Source organism: Rattus rattus, chromosome 8 (genome assembly GCF_011064425.1).
Source record: "Rattus rattus isolate New Zealand chromosome 8, Rrattus_CSIRO_v1, whole genome shotgun sequence".
Taxonomy (NCBI): Eukaryota; Metazoa; Chordata; class Mammalia; order Rodentia; family Muridae; genus Rattus; species Rattus rattus.
Window position 1 is genome coordinate 98307524 of NC_046161.1, and position 15976 is coordinate 98323499.

Genomic DNA, 15976 nt, shown 5'->3' on the forward strand with positions numbered 1-15976 from the left:
GGGTCCTCAGGGCATCCCAAGCTTGGTTAATAACAATGGTCTGCCCACCAACACTGGTGCAGCAGTACTCAGGTTAGTTATGTATTCTCTAAGTCTAAATTCTAAACGTGTTTGCTGCAGCTTACTTACAAAATCCTTGCTCAGATTACTGGTGTTCAGATTGCTCAGTATCTCCCCTCCAAGATGGCTGTAGTATAAGCCCCTCAAAGAAGGAAGATTTTAAAACTTATTTTAATGTTAACTTGCTACTCATTCCTTTTCTTTTCCCTAAGAGTTTCCTTTTTTTTTTTCTTTTGCAAAAGCAAAGACCGTTTTATTCTGCAGACGTCCAGCATACTGGGGTCTACCATCTTCCAAGATAGAGGTACTCCAGTGAGCTCATAGGTACAATTTAAAGCACATTAGGAGAATTCTGGGGAGGGGTGGATAATATATATCTTAACTTGTTGTCCCTATCTCTAGGGACATTCCAGAACCATTGCTGGGGTATGGAGGGCAGGACACTGTTGCTGGGGAAGTCTGGAAACTGTTGCTGACCCATTGCCCTTGCCTCAGGTCAGGTGGTGAGGTAGCTTCTGATGGCAGGGCAATATCTGACTGGCTGCCTGAGACCTGGGGTTTTTACTTGCCTGGACTTGCCAACTTCTTGGAAACAGAGATTGAAGCCTAGTCTCCTGAACTGCCAATTTGAAGCCTGTCATGGAGTCAGCCTAGTTTATCTCAAGATCAAAAGTTAAAGTCAGTTGATTTCTTCTATCACTCTCTACTTTGTATTTTAGATGCATTTTTAAATTATATTTATTTACATGAGGAGGGGTAATGCACTTGTAAAGGCCATATGGCAAGTTGCAGAAATTGGTTCTTTGTTGCCACCATATGACTGCCAGGAATAGAACTAATGTTATCACACAGGAAATTCCTTTACTGCCTGAGGCATCTAGTTTTCTCTTTATAACTCTGAAAACTTCAGAGTCTGAATAAAAGGACACACTACTTCTTTCTTGGAGGCTTATCAAAATACGTTTATTACCTGGAGTCACAATGAGAGAAACAAAATTTGGTTTTGGATAGCAAGTGAGCATCCTGGTTTGGTCAGATACAAGTGGCACTGCTGTCTTTTTTGAACCAATTGTCTCTCCCCTCTTGACTTTCAATGTGTCTTGGGCATCAAGCTCTGACTAAGTCTGTTCTATAGGCATAGGTTCTTTTGAGGTCTTCATGACTCTTTCTTCCATTCTTCAGGTCACCTTCCTATTCTAGAAGTGCAACCTAACAATCACACTTATGGACACACGAAGTTTTCAAAATAAATTGGTTTAAGTAGAGAAGAGTAGTCCATGACATATTTTCTCAGGAGCATGAAGAACTTTCTTGAGTATTGACAGCCAGCTTATTCCTTAAGGCTCTCATGAAGGGAAAAAATGCCTAAGTTCATATATGAATAGAACATATGTGGGCAGGTTTGTGGACGCCTACATCTGTAGTTTTCTCAAATTTTTCTCTTTGGTTTGGTAGTCTGTACTTTCAATTCTGATGAATCTAAAGTATTGATCTCCTTCCTCTGTTTCAGCCTTCCTGGCATATCATTAATTGTACTGATGTGTATGGGCAGGATGGGGAAGGCAGACAAAATAGGAAAATCAACTTCACTAGATGTCATTGTCTGGTAACAGGCTGAACAGAATTAGTCCTGGGTGTATTGAAAGCCCCTAACATCTAAAATTCAAATGAACTGAGAAATTTACTACTGACTATTGTTACTATCAAGGAATGAATCAGAACTGATGACACATGGAACTTTTAATAACTGAAACTACCTCTAACAAAAGCCTTGTAGTTGGACATTAGCTTTCCTGTGAGATTTAAGTAATAATTCAGTTTTTAAAATAACTTAGTATTCACTGATAATATAGTTTTAATGTCTAAATCTAAAGATTAGGTGTTTGGTTTACCCTGGTTTTCAGTTTCCGGTAGTTATTTTCGAGACAGTCCACATGGCTCTTAAAAGCAGGAATCTGCTGGCTACTTGAAATATTCCTCAACACATATACACTATTCGCCTCTATGGTTCTATATGTAGGTCAACAATAAACATACTCTGGCATCAAATGTTTTCAAACTTAGCAATAACAATACAGAATGCTAACACAAAAGCCGATCTTACCTTGCAGACTGTTAATGACAACTGTGTGCTTTTATTTAATGAGCTGGTAGTTTTTGAGCAGGATATTTTATGTGAAAGTGCTAGCAATTTTAAAATAAGGAGCTAAGGTAGATACTCTTTCTGTTTTTACTCTTTTTTGTAACAGAGTACCTTTGTGATATCCTTCAAAGATTTTAATGCAAGTACTGCCCTCTGAGGTAAAGCCTCAAGCAGCTTGATTTAACAATGTCCCTGGTTGCTCTTTATTTAAAGAATAGATATGCTAGACCAGAGATAATCTCAGAAAGGTATCAGACTGATTATGGGTTATAATTTTGCAAATTATATCTCATTTTAAAAAACGACACCCTGTGAAGGTTAATGTTGCCAGAAGTTGTACCAGGTTTCATGTCAAAAGGTCTCATTGGTATCACTAAGATCACGCTCTCCTCTAATTGTCCTAGAATTAGGAGAAAACCTAAAAAGCAGGTGTGAGCAGCCAAAGTACACCTTTCAGGTGCTCTCCCACAGTTCTCCCACTCTCCAGTTGTTCCCCAAGGCACTATGTATGTTCCCAAAACCCATCAATGAAATCATGCATCAAGGTTAAAGCACTGTCTTCAGGAAAAAAAATTAACACTCATTGATTGCAAGAAACTATTTTTCCAGGGAGGGAAGATGACAGACACTTTGTATTGAAAATGGGCAAGAGAAGGTTTGAGTGCTAGTTTTGAATGTTTGTCTGCAAGAGCCTTCCTGATTGTATTTTAATCACCTACAAAGCATGTTAAAAGATGGATTCCTAGCATCTACCCATTGGGATTATAGTGGGTCTTGTGTACATATATTTACAAAAATATCACTAGATGAATTTAATATTCTTCCTAATTTATACCATGGTGACTCGCTGAGAGGGCAGTGATAAAATTTTCTTAGGAGCAAAGGCCTAGCAGCCCTTGGGCAGGCAGTTTGGAGAGTGCTAGGAAGGTGAGGTTTTTATGCAGAATGTTGCAGTGCAGAGAGCTGCCCTCCTAATGGGCTGTCCTAATTTAGGAATGGAGCTGGGCATCCCCTCTCTTTGCTAGGTACTCTCTATTTTCTAAAGATGGTAGAGGACTTCATGTTTTATTTCTCTGAGAGTTTAGTGCTTAGGTGCCATGCAACATTGTTTCTGGTCTGCATATGAATTAATTTGGTTCATTCCTGTAAGAGGGTCTCAGAATAAATTGTCTCCTCTTCTTTCACAGCTCTTATAATAGCCAGTGTCAGCTGCTGGTATAGCAGTAGGTCAAGGAACTTGTTACTTAACAGAAGGCAGGGGTAGGCAAGCTTCCAATTCAGATCTGATAGTATTTTAGATATGGTGGGTCAGTTGCATATTGTGTTTTCATAATCCTTTATTATGTTAAAAAATTCTCAAGAAGAAAGATCTAGTTCAAGACCAATCTACATTTATAGAGAGAAACTGTCAGACAAATACAAACATTTTTGGCTGGCAAGTGTGCAAAAAACAAAAGGACTTCTGGCTAGATTTGGCTCAGGAGACTAGAGTGAGTGTGAATGTATGTATATTTAACTTCTACTATATATTTAAAAATATCCAGATTTCTGTGAACCTACAGAAACAATTTCTGGAAGTAAAGGTTTGAACTTGAGGCCACATTATCACGCTAGGAACTGGCCTGAAATACTTCTTATAAAGGAAGAGTTGTGAGAAGGCAACAGTGCTGTTCAGTCTCCAGAAAGATTAGCGGGTAGGGGAGTACTCTGACAGTCTGGCCTCCCAAAATGTGCACTCTAGTAACTCTGGAGAAACACCGCATTGCCATTTACAATTTGTTTCTTCTAGTAGTCTCCTTACTGGTAACAGAATCTCTGTCTAGCCGGACGGTCTCTTGTTAATACTGCGCTTGCTCAGCAGTTTTGGGGTCTGTGGATGACATTGCTCTGGCCTCTCTGCACTTCCATCCTGGTAGGAATGATTCATGAGGACCAGACAGATCTGGATTTATGAACTGACTCATATTCTGTACTACAGAGATATGGCCAAAGCCTCATCAGGTAAATACTACCATGGTCCCATGAACACATCTGTAGCAAATCAATCTAACACAGGTCTTGTGGATTATCCTTCCCCAAAAGTCATGTTTGTATGTGTTTGCCCTTTTTATGAAATATGTCTTAGCATAACTAAAGAGAAAACATTTTTGCTTTTCTGATTGTATGGCTCAGAATAAAAACTACTCATTTTCTTTTTAATTGAAGTAACACATCATGTCTCATTTAAAAGTTCTTTCCTCAGGGTTGGGGATTTAGCTCAGTGGTAGAGCGCTTGCCTAGCAAGCGCAAGGCCTTGGTTCACTCCCAGCTCCGAGAAAAAAAAAAAAAAAAAAAAAGAAAAAAAAAAAAGTTCTTTCTTCTATCTACACATTGCAAATTTAAGATATTTTTAAATGTCCTCAGATCTTAATAAACAACCAAAAAATTATGGTGTTTTAGATTAGGCTGGTAGCTTCTCCTTTAGTTCTTGTCAGTTACCCAGGAAAGTGAGACTGATGAAGGATTAATAATGTCCATGACACCCCACCCCAGGATCGAAACATTCCATGAGACAATGGTGATGGGAACAAGGCAGGCAATAAGCAGTCAGGACACAAAATCAAGAACTTACACCCAACTATCTTCATCTCTGCATCAGAAAGAAAGGGGCGAGAATGAGGGGACAGCACAGAGAAAAACAGGAACAAGTAAGACAAACAGGAAAAGAGAAAGAAACATCACTTGTAGGTCAGTGATGAAACATGCACTTTTTATTAAGGATCAAAGAAAATGACAAGAGTGTATTTACAGCACAAAGGCAAAAATCAGAGAGTTCTTAAGAGGCCTGGTGAGTGTGTATAGCTGTTCTCTAATGCGCAAGCAGGAACGAACCACCCATGTGTCCAATGCAGGGCACTTTCTAAATTATGGTACACTCTCTCTTTTAGTTTAGATTTAGATTTCATTTATTGTTATTGTTAGAGTGTATGCAAGTATGATGTGTGTATGAGTATAGGTTTATGGGAGCTCTGATATATGTGTAGAGGTCAGAGGACAAATTTCAGGAGCTAGTTACATCGTAGGTTCTGGGGATCAAACAGACTTACACAGCAAGTACTTTTACTCTACTAACCATCTGGCTAGTCCTAAAACATGGTTCTTTCAAAACACACACACACACACACACACACACTCTCTCTCTCTCTCTCTCTCTCTCTCTCTCTCTCTCTCTCTCTCTCTCTCTCTCTCTCTCTCTCATGTCTTTGAAGGAAGTCAGATCCCAAGAAGCTGAGGTTACAGTATTTGTGACCCACACAATAGGAGAACTGGGAACTGAACTCTGGCATTCTGCAAGAGCAGTGAATAATCTTAACCACTGAGCCATCTCTCAGTCCTAAGATATGGTTCTTAAAGAAGTTCCCAAACCAGTACCTAAGAGCTGGTAAGAAAGCCAAACTGCTAGGCCCTGACTCAAAAAATCAGAAGCTATTGAGGTGGCTACAATAATCTATTTTTCTAAGTCCTGCAAGTAATTCTGATTCACATTAACATCAGAGAACCACTGCTTTAGGGGAAGACTTATTCTAGTTAGAACAAGATAGTAATTCATAAGTAGACTTTTATATTAAGATAGAAGACCAACTAAATTGAAACTTGACCCATATCAACTAGAGACTAAATACCCTAAGAAATTTAAAGCTTTGAAAACAGGTTAAACCACTGTACTTCTCACAGAACCATAGAAGAATTTTGGAATTTCATTAACCCCAACACACAGGTTTTCCAGGAAAAATGAAAGAGGCTACAGAAGGTGTTGGCACACTGCTACTGGCTTAAGTGTGGTCTAGAGGAAGGGTACAGTAGCTTCTTCAACAGGATATTTTGAAGCAGGTTACAATATATTGGCTGACAAGAGTTCTCTGTGGCATTACAGTGGCTAAATGCTGATCCAGGAATCATGGGGAATGACATGCATATCTGCTTGTTTCCCTGGAACATCTGTTCTAACCCAGTCTTTCTTATTCATCTTTTTAAAACATAGAGGACTAAGGGTGTGTTATAGAGCCATTAGTTTTTGTACTGGATAAAAATAATCTTGAAGAAAGGAGAAAACAAAAAATATTGTGATTAACCAATAAAAGGTTTTATGTGTTTAGTTTAAAATAAATGAAGTGATGGCTTGGTTGGTTCAATGCTACTTGCACAAATATGAGGGCCTAAGTTCAGATCCCTAGTACCATGTACAAAGTTAAATATAACAGCATGTGTCTGTAACTCTAGCATGTGAGAGCATGGAGACATAAGAGGCTTGACTAGCTAGTCTAGCCAACTAGTGAGTTCTAGGATCAGTGAGAAGCCTTGTCTCCAAAAGATAGTGTCAGAAAACATTTAGTGTTAACCTTTGGCTTCTATGTCACACACACACACACACACACACACACACACACACACACACATGCACTCACACACAGCAACATATGAATACAAACACACACTTGCACACTTACACAAAGAACAAACTATGAGTTACATATGGTAGAGCTGACCTCAAATAGCAGCATTTGGGAGGTAGAGGCAAAAGGATCAAAAGTTCAAGGCCAGCCTCACCTATACTCACTTATGTAAGGAGCACAAAGCCTTCATTTCTTTTTTTTTTTTTTTTTATTAACTTGAATATTTCTTATATACATTTTAGTGTTATTCCCTTTCCGGTTTCGGCAAACATCCTTCCCTCCCCCTTCCTTATGGGTGTTCCCTCCCCACCCCCCCCCATTGCCGCCCTCCCCCCCTGACAGTCTAGTTCACTGGGGTTCAGTCTTAACAGGGACCCAGGGCTTCCCCTTCCACTGGTGCTCTTACTAGGATATTCATTGCTACCTATGAGGTCAGAGTCCAGGGTCCAGTCCATGTATAGTCTTTAGGTAGTGGCTTAGTCCCTGGAAGCTCTGGTTGCTTGGCATTGTTGTACATATGGGGTCTCAAGCCCCTTCAAGCTCTTCAGTTCTTTCTCTGATCCCTTCAACAGGGGTCCTATTCTCAGTTCAGTGGTTTGCTGCTGGCATTCGCCTCTGTATTTTGCTGTATTCTGGCTGTGTCTCTCAGGAGGCGATCTACATCCGGCTCCTGTCGGTCTGCACTTCTTCAAAAGCCTTCATTTCTTAATCAATCAAGGCTAAAATTCCCATATCTGTTAGTTCTTTTATGATACAACATGGCATTTTCTGTTTGGCATGCCTTTTTTCAGGGCTTTCAGGGCAATGTTTCTCAGAATCCCTGCAGTATCACCGCTGCCTCTCACTCTTTAAAGAGGCAGAAGCAGAGTTAGAAGGCTTAGTCAGGGACTCAGCTGTGGTACACAGGAGGTCTTCTGCTTTCAACAGCCACCTGACGTGTGTATAAACTCTCATGGAAAGCAATGAAAAGATGTCAGAAAGACCATTTTAGAAATGACATGTGAGATACCTGTGCCTAGAGTCTGGCTTAACTCCCCCGTGCAGCTCTAGCAACATGTTTTGACAGGGATCTATCTGGGCCAGCCCGACAAAAATAGACTTCTCCATATGAGTATCTGGTAGTTTCTGCCAAATGCTGGGTACTTTAAAATAAGGATCACAGCTTACGAGTAATTCTAATTTTTTCATTTACTATAATTTCTCAGACTTTAGTGTTGATAAGCTCAGTTACTGACATAGTTTCTTTTCTGTTCTTGTGCCATGTGTCCATGTGTCAAGAAGATAAAACTGCAACTTCTTGTAAGTTGGCCAGCACTGGGAAGCAGAGGGACTGTTGCAATCCAGGTGCAACATTCTCTTAGAAGAAGGGTGCCCCAGTTTCAGAAGGAAGGATGGCTAGGACTTATAACTCTCTCCAAGGCTTTTCTTCCTACAGTCACTGTTCCCAAGACAGACTGACCACAATACCTAAACACATGAGTGTACACACTCATGGGCACACACACGTACATGCACACACATGTACACACATATACCCAAGTGTATACACATACATACACATGGAACTGCTTGACAGAGAAGCACTCTAATTGCTGCCTGAACTATCTCTATAATTTTAACTGGAGTTTATTTCTTTCCAAATTCTGGTTAGTAAGTTTCAATTCCAGAAGCGATTAGGATATTAATGTCTAAATAGTCTAAAATAAATCTGAGCAAGATGGAGTAGCTGAAAGGCAGCAGAACACACTGTGTGGGTCTTCTTTATGCTTAAGTCACACCTCAGTTATCTAATTTTGAAAGGTCATTAGGTCAATTTTTGTAAGCCTCTAATCTTTCAAAACCACGGCTGCAAAGCTAGAGACTGTTGTTTGGGCTTTTCTTTCCCTGATTATGGGGTATAGGCAGGTCTGAAGAATGGGATCAGGAAAAGTATAGGAAAAACTTCCAATGGAATACTCACCTGTACAATAGGCAGATGGAGGCCCTTCATAAGCATGAAGTCTCCTAGCACTTAGCAATAAACATAATTGGCCTAGCTGGCCTAAATTTGCCATCGAAAGAGCCCCTGTGTTCATCAGTAGGAAGTAAAGGCTGTGCACAGCAGCTTGCTCTGCACTCACAGTGTCCATGGGGAGAGAATGAAAGCCATATAAAATAAATCTGAGCAAGATGGAGTAGCTGAAAGGCAGCAGAACACACTGTGTGGGTCTTCTTTATGCTTAAGTCACACTCTTCTTTAGGAGAATATTGGCAAATGTTCCCAATGAGAGGATGACTGAAGAAGCAGGAAGAACTAACAGATGACCTCCAAAATAGTGACAATTTAGTCCATCCTGATCTGGTTTTTCTCAGCAAAACAAGCTTTGTACAAGGAATTAAAACTCAGCTGAGGGTAGGTCTGCCTCTCCTAAACTGTATTCAGACAACCAGGTATCTGCCTGTTCTGAGATCCCTATTCCTTCACATCTTCTTGATTATCAAACTGCCTGCCATCAATCTCTACCCATCTCTTTCCCATCTAACAGTTGCTTCAGCTCTAGTAGTCCACTTGGATCGATCTACCTCAGTCCACCTAGTAGAAAGCATGTGCCTAGTATTTGCCTATGGACTTCCATAGAAATACTGAGAAATGACCAGGCAGGAATATGTAGAAATCTATATATATTATATATTATATATATAATATACTGAAATCTATATATATTATTCATGTGATCTATTTTTTTGTTACATTAAAATGTACTTGTAATTCCTATACAAATGACAGTCTCTGATAGTGCAGGCACATATTTGATAAATTCTTCCCCTTAAGCAGGAAATTCTTACAAAGAATAATCCTTAACTAGGGAATGTGATAGAAGAGGTGGTTACAAAACACATCTCTATGAAGAAATTTCATGTTGATTCTCTTATCACCAAGACTCCCCAAGCCTATCTGCTGAACTGTCATACTGCCCCGGTATGGTGTGGGGGCTTCTGGTAAGAACAAATGCTTATAAGACCCAGAGGTCTACTGCTAGAAACGACACTCAGCTACCTGACTTGGAAGGCAGAGACTTTGATGGTTGTGTAGCTCATCTGAATGGCTTACCACCTGCTTAAGAAAGGAGCACTAAACTCCATCCTGCTAATGCACCTTCCTTCCCATCCCCAAGTAGTTCTGCCTACCTGGCATGATAACATCAGGGAATCCCAATTTTCTTGTAATTGCTAATCCTCTATTAAATATCATGGGATTTTCTCTCCGAATCTGTTCCATGTCACCACGAAAAAGCTGTAGAGAAATAATAAGACCTACAAAAACAAAACATTTTCTTATTCAGACTGCCCAGTGAACATTACTAAAAAAGACACCAATTTTGGTCTCTTTTTCATCTCTCCTGCCCCAGTGCTAGAGATAGAACTTAAGATTACATCTTGGGCAAGCACATTATCATTAATCTATACCATTGCCCTGAAAGTTTTCTTAGAAAAATAATCAAAGTAGAAAATATTACTTATTTTGAAGCACGAATAGAAAGCTATAAAATTAAGGTGATCTCAACATCACACAAAATAAGTCCATTAAACACAGACTAGTCTAAAGTCGTAGAGACTGAGCTGCCTCCTTCCTGCTCTTCAGCATCCTGCCTAGGGCCTGCCAGGCTCCTACAAAATTTGGGATGTTGTAGATGAACAATGCAAGTTGTGCACTCAGGGCACAATGTAGACAAACTGCAAGGCCCTAGGTTCAACATCCAAGGCTGCCATGATAATAATAAAACCATAAAAAAAGTTCTCAGGACACACATACTACAGATTTTAGAGAAATTAATTGGTCATCAGTGAAGGCCTCAACCTTCGTAGCTGCTGATATGAATCTCCTTTGACAGCCCTCCCACCTGGGAAGTATCTTTCAACAAGAAAAAAATGTCAGACTTTGTGGAGATTTTATACTGTTATATGAAACAAATTTTTAATTTTCAACAGGTGCTATGAAGATTAAAATAGAAATTATATAAAAGAGGTTATGAAATGATTTGAAGGTAGAAACTCAGGGAAAAAACATTCTATATAAATTGGATCTACAACAGTATATAAAAGCGCTTATGCTTTTAAGTAGTAGTTCTAATTTAATAATGAATGTTGAACTTAGAAAACAATCCACAGTGTAAAATTTCACCGAGATTCATATATAAATTACTTAAACACAGGTTGAGAGGAAGGTAAAAGAAATGAAGTTGATTAAGAGGAAAGCTGCTTTGAAAGACTTTCTTCCTGGTTCCAGACTCTTCACTAACTCATTACTGTCAGGCTTTCTTCATGATACTGAGATCCAACAGGAACAGAAAAAAAAAACTGAGACTGATATTTGTCTTTTTGTTAAAGAAAACAGACTTTGAAATGTTACAAACCTTAAAACACTTTACTCACTGGACTAGAGTTGAAGTTAGCAAAGTGTATAGAGGTCATTATTAAAAAGGTCAAACTGTATTTTAGTCAGCAGATACTAAAATGTCTTAAATGACTATATGAAGAACTACAACTAGAAATTTCCTAGGAAGGAAACAATGTGGATAGGAAATTTAACTTTACACAGCACAGTCAATCAATACCAACCACCGCAGTGTAACATTAGCACTTTACAAATGCAACACCAAATTTTCTAGCCAAAGAAATACATCACCATGGCTGGCACTGGGGGCAGAGTACTTGGTACTTGACTTTCGGATGATGTTCTCATGAATCTGGGTCCATTCACTCTCGTTGTTACATCTGTAACAGAAGGACACATTTTATGGCTCATAAAAAAATAGGGTACAGAGCTTAACAGAGACTACTCAACAGAAGAATCTCAAATGCCAAGAAGCACTTAAAGACATGTTCAATGTCCGTAGTCTTCAGGAAACTGCAAATCAAAATAACCCTGAGATCCATCTTATACACATCAGAATGGCTAAGATCAAAAACTCAAGAGACAGCCCATGCTGCCAAGGATGTAGAACAAGGGGAACACTCCTCCATTGCTGATGGGAGTGCAAACTTGTACAACTACTCTGGAAATCAATCTGGCTATTTCTCAGAAAATTGAAAACAGTTCTACCTAAAGACCTCCAACTATACCACTCCTGGCCATACACCTAAAAGATGCTCCACCATACTACAAGGACATGTGGTCCACTATGTTATAGCAGCTTTACTCGTAATAGCCAGAAGCTGGAAACAACTCAGATGTCTCTCAGTTGAAAAATGGACACAGAAATTGTGGTTCATTCACACAGTGGAATATTATTTAGCTATTAAAAACAAAGACATTATAAGTGTTGTAGGCAAATGGAAGAAGCTAGAAAATATTCTGAGTGAGGTAACTGAGACCCAAAAGGATATGCATAGTATGTCCTCACTGATAAGTGGACATTAGCCATAAAATACAGGTACTATGTTACACGCCACAGCCCCAAAGAAGCTAAACAAGAAGTAAGGCCCAAGCAAGGATGCTTGAATCTCACTTAGGAAAATAAAATAGTCATAGGAGGCAGATGGAGAAAGGGATCTAGGTGGGAGAGGAGATGGGAAGGGAATGGGAGGGATACAGGATCAGGTATGGGGCGAGTCAGGAGAATGAATGGAAATCTGCAGCTGGGGTGGGAATCATCGCTAGGCTGTGCCAGAGACCTGGGATTGGGGAGGCTTCAAGAAATCAATGGGAGTGATTGTAGCTGAGACTCATAGCAGTGAGGATAAGGAATCTGAAGAGGCGACCTCCTGTAAACAGGCAGGATGCCCAGCGAAGAGATAAGGACATCAATTTACCTACAAAACTTTGAACCATAATTTGTCCTGTCTACAAGTAACTCGGGGACAAAGATGGAGCAGAGACTGAGGAAACATCCAACCAACACTCAAAACAACTTGAGACTCATCCCATGGGCAAGCACCACCCCTGACACTATTAGTGATATTCTGTTATGCTTGCAGACAGAAGTCTAGCATAACTGTCCTCTAAGAGGCTCCACCCAGCAGCTGACTGAAACAGATGCAGAGACTCCTAGCCAAATGCTGGATAGAGCTCAGAACTCTTACGGAGGGAAGAGGACTGATGGCCTCAAAGGGAATAAGAATTCCACAGGAAGACCAACAGAGTCAACAAACCTGAACCGTTGGGGGGATCTCAAAGACTGAACCAACAGCATACAAGCTGGACCTAGAACTCCCATACATATATAGTAGATGTGTAGCTCAGTCTTTATGTGGGTCCCCCAATAACTGGAGCAGGAACTGTCCCTAATGCTGTTGCCTGTCTGTGGAATCCATTCCCCTAACCAGGCTATTTTGTCTAGCCTCAATGGTTGAGGATGGACCTACACATGCAGAAACTTGATGTGCCAGGGAATGGGGGATATCTGGGGGGTGGAGACCTCTACCCACTCAGAGAAGAGGAGGGAGACATGGGGGAGGGACTGTGTGAGGTTGGCTCCAGGGGGCAGCGATTGGGATGTAAAGTGAATAAATAACTAAATTAATTTTAAAAAGAAGATTTAAATCATCTGGTATAGTGGCCCAATGTGTACTAATAAATTTGAGGAGAAAGAAATTTCTTACTCTCATGCAGAAACAAGCATATTTTACAATTAGATTAAGCTCTTTTATTGTTAAATATAAAAGATTGACACTTTGGGAAACAGTAGAAACGAAAATGAACCCTTGCATATATGTAATAAGAATATGCATATTAATATATAACATATATAAATATATAAAACTTTGAAACTTTAAAATGAATGCTTGCTAGATGCATACACATAAACATAATATAATATATAATATGTATATAATATATACACATACATACATACATATATACATACATACGTACGTTTTTGGGGGTGCTAAGAATCAAACCCAAGGCCTCATGCTACTAAACACATTTTTGGCCCTGAGCTACATCACCAGGTATACATATTTTTTTTTTTGAGAGGGAAAAATACTGTCATCTTTAAAGTAGAATAAGCTCTCTTTTCTAACTCTACAAATGCGCGCGTGTGCACACACACACACACACACACACACACCTCAAAGAGAGACAGAGACATACACACACAGAAACAGAGAGATAAAATTCCTGATAAGAAATGTTTCTCTCAACAAATACTACTGCTTAAAACATCCATGTCATTAGCTTTTATTTCTTTACCATATGAATCATTAATGTGGTATATTTAACAGTTGAGGTGACAATTTGTATAAGTCAGTAATTGAATACTCAAACCTAACAGGTGAGCTGCATTTCTAGCCAAAATGGTTTGTCTGTTAAGGGTTATATCCTGGTGGCACTTTATTACTAGATGGTCCAAATGTGACTGCTTCCTGAAACAATGTTATCAGATATCCCTTTACAATTTATATTTAAGCCTCGAAATGTCCATGTAAGAAAAAAGGGACCAATGATGTTTTAGTGGATAATATGGAACTTTAGATACTGATCAGTACAGGTTAGTGGAGCCTCTCTTGAGTGAGTCAGGTGAGCAGCAGCAGGTCCAAGAGACTCAGTAAAATTATTAACAGAAAAGCAAAACAATGTCATGCTTTACTTTTACTAAAATAAGAGCTTAAAGATGTTTTTTTTTTAGATCAGTCCCACTCCCGCCTCTTCCCTCCCTGTAGAGTTTCCTAGTATTCACATAATCCTTGCAAGAATAAAAACATCCAGGCCTCATTTATTTTATTTAGAAAAGTGATGTGCCAAAAGTGCAATCCATCTGCCAGTTTGAACAATTAGCTTCTCTGTTCTGTGTGGCATTTTTTCCCCTCAACACTTTTTATTCTGGAGTAAGCATCTGTTGTTATCCAGTTGTCATTATACTAGCCCTAGTGGGGACGAATTCTTTCGGAGGTCAGGCAATGTAGACACCATTTCAACCATATGAGACAATGAGAAGCTTGTGAGAATAGTGGCTGAGGAACTCATGGTCTCGGGGTGGAAAGCTTAACAGATATGCTGGACTCCTGAACATCTGAGAACTTGTACGTTCCTTCTGCGGAATACAAGAGGCTAGAGAAGAGCCTGATTCTGTTATATCCTGATATTTAGTGACTCTATCAAAGGCAACTCAAAGAGAAAGACCACAAATAAATCCTTAAACCTAAAGAAGATTCTAAGAAAACACAATGAGATTTGGGTCATCTCTTGAAATTTTTATTTAACTCTTTAGAATTCTACCCTAAGCCCTTGTTTATAGTACTAACGAGTGCACAAAACAGGATCCATGAACAAAGAAAATACACAGGATCTTAGTATTGTTTATGGGTCACTCAGAAGTGTCCACTTCCAGAAAGAAAAAACAACATAAGGATTATAACAACATTCCATCTAGAAGTATGGTGCATCACAAGGTTCTAAATGAAAGGGATTATTCAAAGGTCACTCACAAACGTATTTTGATAATGAATCAGGTTTTTTTTTGTTTGTTTTGTTCTGTTTTTTGTTTGTTTTTTTTTTTTTGACTTCTTAGTCAAGTCGCTAGGCTTCATATGCTCCCAACTGTTTTGATGAATGATTAAACAGAGTTCTGAGGGACACTTCTGCTTACAGAATTCTTTCTAAACAAAGAAGGAGAGTGCTGTAGAATGGTTGTTTATGATTTATAATTCAGCTGGTAACAAACACTGAGAGGTGTTGGCAGCAGTGCCTGTGGGCCTTCCTGTCTGACTTATGCACTGCCTTTGGTTCAAGCAGTCAAGACATCAAGGTGTCCAGCTGATGAGGATCCCAAAAGACCTGCTTTAATAACATTTTTTCTTGACATCTTTCTAGATTTATGAAATTAGCAGGTACTTTTTAGACTTGATCACTTCATGACTTTCTATCTTTCCAAGCCTCTAGCAGACTCCCTTAGTCATAACCAATGTTGTTGTTATTGCTGGCATATTTAGACAAAAATACTCTGTAATTTTAAATTACAAAAACCCCACTCTGGGCTGACAAACACATCATTTATATGCCCACTCTTATCCACAAGTCATAAGTTTGGATTAGTATAAAGAAAAAGTGTATTATCAAGTTCAAAAAAATTATACGTGTTGGCCTCTTCAAGCGACAGAATAAGGAAATAATGTGTGCATATACGTACAAGTATATATTTAGATACATGTTCTTTATATGTATTTATAATGTATATAAAACTATGTATACAGAAATATTTACAAATTGTTTATATATAACCATCTGCCTATGTATTAAGATAGACAAGTTGATATTGACACCTCCAACCTCATTTCTGTAGTTATACAGATAATTCTAGCCTATACTTCTTTTGTTGTTGTAATTTTCTTTTCTTTTTCACTTTTTTTTTACTTTAAA

General features: G+C 39.0%; 1 protein-coding gene across 1 annotated transcript in view; it reads right to left on the reverse strand.

The window, feature by feature from the left end:
- Dock3 (dedicator of cytokinesis 3) overlaps positions 1-15976 on the reverse strand; it is a 341809-nt gene that overhangs the window by 98996 nt on the left and 226837 nt on the right. Inside the window, exons 13-14 of the mRNA XM_032910506.1 lie at positions 11303-11391; positions 9805-9930 (exon numbers count right to left, since the gene is read on the reverse strand). Of these exons, the coding sequence (XP_032766397.1) occupies positions 9805-9930; positions 11303-11391 (215 nt within the window). The remainder of the gene's footprint in view (positions 1-9804; positions 9931-11302; positions 11392-15976) is intronic.